This window comes from Penaeus japonicus, unplaced genomic scaffold, assembly GCF_977035675.1.
Source record: "Penaeus japonicus unplaced genomic scaffold, GWHDUDI00000001_assembly GWHDUDI00000035, whole genome shotgun sequence".
NCBI lineage: Eukaryota > Metazoa > Arthropoda > Malacostraca > Decapoda > Penaeidae > Penaeus > Penaeus japonicus.
Window position 1 is genome coordinate 844,218 of NW_028234437.1, and position 4,932 is coordinate 849,149.

The 4,932-nt window shown below is 33.8% G+C and overlaps 1 protein-coding gene across 2 annotated transcripts; it reads right to left on the reverse strand.

The window, feature by feature from the left end:
- Positions 1 to 116: 116 nt before the first annotated feature.
- LOC122254777 (uncharacterized) lies at positions 117 to 3,255 on the reverse strand. 2 transcript variants are annotated; one of them, XM_043018643.2, is made up of 2 exons: positions 3,225 to 3,255; positions 117 to 1,352 (listed from the first exon to the last, which is right to left on the reverse strand). In XM_043018643.2, exon 2 carries the CDS (start codon positions 1,344 to 1,346, stop codon positions 507 to 509), a length of 840 nt encoding a protein of 279 aa, XP_042874577.2. In that variant the 5' UTR covers positions 1,347 to 1,352; positions 3,225 to 3,255; the 3' UTR covers positions 117 to 506. The 2 variants fall into 2 exon arrangements, with proteins under 2 accessions (XP_042874577.2, XP_086387462.1); XM_086531336.1 differs by lacking the exon at positions 3,225 to 3,255 and adding an exon at positions 2,155 to 3,180.
- Between the last annotated feature and the right edge of the window lie 1,677 nt (positions 3,256 to 4,932).

Here is a 4,932-nt window from a genome sequence, read left to right on the forward strand (position 1 = left end):
GACTAGGGTGAGCGTTTTGCCATTCATATATATATGTATATATATATGTATATATATATATATATGTATATATATATATATATGTAATATATATATATATATATATATATATATATATATATATATATATATATATATATATGTCTGTGTGTGTGTGTGCATACAAGCTGCATCCAACATAAACGGAAACAGTCATATCTCACTACTTACATTGCAAGTACTAAGATACAAAGTCCAATAAAAAAGACTAACATTTGGAATTTTTGTTAATTCATTTTTTTCCGAAACGTGATATTTACAATCTAGAGCAGAGCCCTTTATCATTCTGCTTCAGTTCAATGTTGCACTGTTGTAAATAAAATGCAAACCTCATTTCTTATGTACTCTGTTGTATCTAACTGGAAAGCAATTTTAGAGAATTCCCTAAGAATTCCTCCTGTGCCTTATTAGATCCCTTTTCAGTGAGAACACACTGTTGCAAGCATCACCACTACAAGGCTTTGAACCTAGGTATGTGTTCTCATGTGTCTCAAAAGATGGCATTTCTGAATGAATGCCTTCATACAAATGTCACAACGAAATGGCCTTTCTCTTGTGTGTGTTCTGATATGTGTCACTAGATGACTTTTCTGAGAGTATGTCTTATTACACGTTTCACAAGTGTAAGGCTTCACATTTGCGTGTATTTTCACGTGTCTTGCAAGGGCACTTTTCTGTAAAAATGCCTTGTTGCATATCACACAGGTGAAAGGCCTTTCCCGCGTATGTGTCCTTATATGTGCAGCAAGATTGCTTTTCACAGAAAAAGACTTTCTGCACATGTCACACGTGAAAGACTTTTCCTTTGTATGAACTCTCATGTGGCCCACGACATTGTGTTTGTGAGAGAATGCCCTGCTGCAAACCTCACAGCGAAATGGCTTTTCCTTTGTATGTATTCTCGTATGTTCTACCAGCTTAGCCTTACAAGGGAATGCCTTGCCGCATACTTCACAAACTAAGCGTTTCCTCTTTGCTTTCACTTTTCCGTGTGTCACCTCTTTACCCTCTTCCTTATGCGAGTACACGTCCCTGAAATCCGCAGACACAAATGGCACTGCTGACAGTACATCATATTTTCCCTCTATTTCCTCATTCACCCTATCAAAACTCTCAAAGTATGGACACTCGTACTTAACGATTCCATCACTCACTGCATCAGGGTGATCAAGGTTCTCTTCCTTTATTTCTAAACAGAGCTCTTCCTTGATATGCTCGTCAACCTCTTCCTTCAGAGCATGTACTGGAGTTGGCAGTTCGTCACCCATGCGTGAGGTCACAGGCATCCGCCCGGAGTGGTAACTCATTTGGCCCTGTGAATTAATAATAATGATAATAATAGTACCGATAATAATTATTACAATAATGGTAATGATAATAATAATAATAATAATAATAATGATCATAATATTGATAATAATGATAATAATAAAACTGATATAATCAGTGAAAGTAATAATAAAAGTAATGTGACTCACAACGTCAGTAATAATTAACAGCGGTATTAATAATCGATATCATGATAATCATCAAAATACAATAATTAAGAATACCGATACTTATAAAAAAAAAGAAAAAGAAAAAAATATATATATATTAGCAAATAGAAAAGCAATGAGTACTATAATAATAATGGCAATGGTACATTTCACGATAAGAAAAGCAAATACAACAAAAGGTAAATGATCATAATATATATATATATATATATATATATATATATATATATATATATATATATATATATATATATATATATATATATATCAGCGACACACAAACACAATTAATTTACTTGGCACATTAGAATTTTGGAATCTGTCCATGGCTCAAACTCATTAGAGTATTGTAAAACTATAAGCTATCTAATATCTATTTTACAAGGAACTAATTCAAGACTATAAGGCTAAAGTAATTCTCTTTTTTATGCAATCCTTGCCTAACATAAACCTATAGCCAACCTAATTTTACCCAATGTATTGTAAACTATAGCTAACATAATCTACCTGAAACAAATGGTTTGATATAATTTGAAAAGTGACTAACTTAATACGTGTTTGTTCACCAAACGGTATTTGCAAAAGGTTAATTAATTCAATATTACAAGTAACATACCCGATATTGAAAGTACCAAGCACACTTTGTGGCCTTCACGCTTTCGGCGCTCCGGAAGAGGTCAAGTAAAGTATACCACATTAAGTTCTGGCAAGATTAAGTCTTGACTGATTCCCCATTTGACGACAAATCGCCAGGGAAGTCAATACAATCTTGATAATTCATAAATTTTCACTAACGGCATCTGGCTTCATCACTGCGGTTGACACTCGACTGTCCGTAGTAGTTCCGTAGGCGCATCTCGATCAAAGTGAAGCGGACATTTCGACTGGGCGGCAAAGGAAAGGCCTCTGATTGTCATCACTGATAGTATATATTTTTACATTTAATTAAAATATTCGACGAAAGACATCGCTGGATGTAATTTCAGTTACTTTATCAAGTGATGGATGCGGCCTTCGCGCCGATTGGCCATTTGGTAAAGGCCAACAAACCAACAACCTATCTTCGACAAGATTTCTCAAGATTTACCTTGTGATTTATAGGCAAATGAGGAATAATTTTTCCATTGATATCATCGTTTGCTTTTCTCGTTAAATAGATCAAGCAGAATTTTGAGAACATTATCGTGGACTACATTTAATATATCTGGACAGCAGTGTTTTGCGATCAGGCAGAGGGCAAAATAATTACCATAACGTTTATTCTGCAACACAAAATTCTATGACCTTTATTTTGCAAGATATAGTTGGACTGGTTCTTTCTTTGACACGGAATCGTTTAAAAGCTGTCTTTCAAAATTAATTGTGTCGTTATTCTTAAATTGCATAGGATTCAGCAATCTTAGTATCAGCAACCTGCATTTTATGATTACTTGATTAACTAGTATTTCAATTATAATTTGTTTGAATTAAAAGAAACATTGTCATAATATACATGAGTATTGTCACAGGCAATGGCAATGTTGCTATTAGTCATGTGAATCTTTTGGAAGCTAGTTTCTTTTCGGGAGATTCGCGAAATTAAGAATCTATCTCTTCTCTCTTGTATTTCTAAATCTCACAAGAACATAAAACAATTGACAAACTAAGTATAAACGTTGAAAGCTGTAAATCGCAAGGGCGTCTCACCTGCTTCACTATCGATCAGCTGTTCTTTGTCAACAAAGATGAAGGACAACGGACGCAAAACAAAAACAATTCCTAGTAAAAAGAGACCTTAGAGCCTTGAATTAGTACCAAGTAAACGAAAACAAATAAACAAATATATCATTGCTGTGGTGGAAGAAGTAGTAAGCGAGACTGGTTTGTCAATTAATAGATAATTTTATGTGAGGATCAAAGAAACGCAATGTTACCGTGCCCACATTCGTTTATTCAGAAAATTTTACGCTACTAGAGGTTGCAGTGTTGCCATTTCTGTGTCGGGTGCTACCCACAAAATACCTATACATTTTGATACAGATCCCACAATATTACTCACAAATATGTTTCCTAATTTTTATAATGATTGACAGTTTCATGTGTATTTTAAAAATCAATAGAAAACATTATTTTCCTGTAAAACAGACAGCAGTAGCCCAAAATGTATAGTATAACAGGAACTAAAATGAAAAAAAAGTCTTTTGCTTCATTCACCATTAAGAATAATTAGCCTTACTGGTTATAATTTTGATTACAATAATGCAGGCTACTGCTGCAGTGGCCCCTCATGAATGCAGACTGGCCTGACTGATTATACATTTTTAATCAGTTCCAGTAGAAACAATTTCTTCATTGTCCTCCGCTCCCTTTAGCTCCAAAGTCTCTTTTCATGTCACTCGAGGGTGGGATACTTAAACACTTCAGTGACTGCAGTGCCAGGCCATAACGGAGCTGTAAAAATGGCTTCTACCATCTTACACATAACCTATTACCTCGAATCCGAATGGACCAAATTCATATGTGAAAAAAAACAAACAATCCTGGCATTATAAAAAGGAAATGACAAGAGTGATGATGCCAGTGATAATATATTTACATTTTTTTTTTTTTTTACATCTGAGGAATTTGTGTGCTCATTTACCTCAGTAATTTCCCCACTATATATGTGTTTTTGCAATGTTTAATTCTTGGAAAATTGATATAAGCGTAAATAGATGTATTCCGTGTATGCCCCCAAATTAGCTACATATACAGCAATTATCCGCAAAATGTACCCGCAAAAATGAGGCAAAATAGCCTCACCCACACAGGCACCTATATAGAGCCTGCTTACCCTCAGATTTATGACAAGTGGCAACACTGAGAGGTTGTTTACATTTCATAGTAAAAATATTTGTCGTAAGATGCCGTATATTAAAGAAAATGGTAGATTCTTATGGGTAACTAAAAAATAATCTTTTACATTCGCCCTGGTGGCATTTGAGGTATTGATAATATATATGACTATATGTATATGAATTATAAGGGTTTCTTATTCTAATAAGCATATTTCATAATTCAAAAAGAAAAGAAAAGCGTAATGATATTTTAATTAGGTGCAATTAACAAAAGGAAAAATAAAAGAAAATGACAATATCCAAGCTTTCCATAGGAAAAATGATTTTATGTTACAAATGGGCATAACTAATCACTGTAATAATTAAACAAATTCAATCATAGTAAATTAATTTCATAACTGAAAGTAATGAAGAATTATAACTATTGTGTAATGACACCAGTACAATTACAAGAAATAATAAAGCAAATGACAAGGTCCACAGTTTCCAGCTTCGTGCACATGTTGCTCGATCTAGAACTTTTTAAGTGGAACCTGGCGAATAGATTTATTTTCTGCTTATAGGCTAGTTTAATTTCC

Excerpts from the sequence above, each read along its gene's own strand:
- LOC122254777 (XM_086531336.1), bottom strand. The coding sequence starts at position 2,235 with ATGTGGTATACTTTACTTGACCTCTTCCGGAGCGCCGAAAGCGTGAAG. Across the intron at positions 1,353-2,154 it reads CTTGGTACTTTCAATATCGG|GGCCAAATGAGTTACCACTC; the intron begins GTATGTTACTTG and ends ATTAATTCACAG.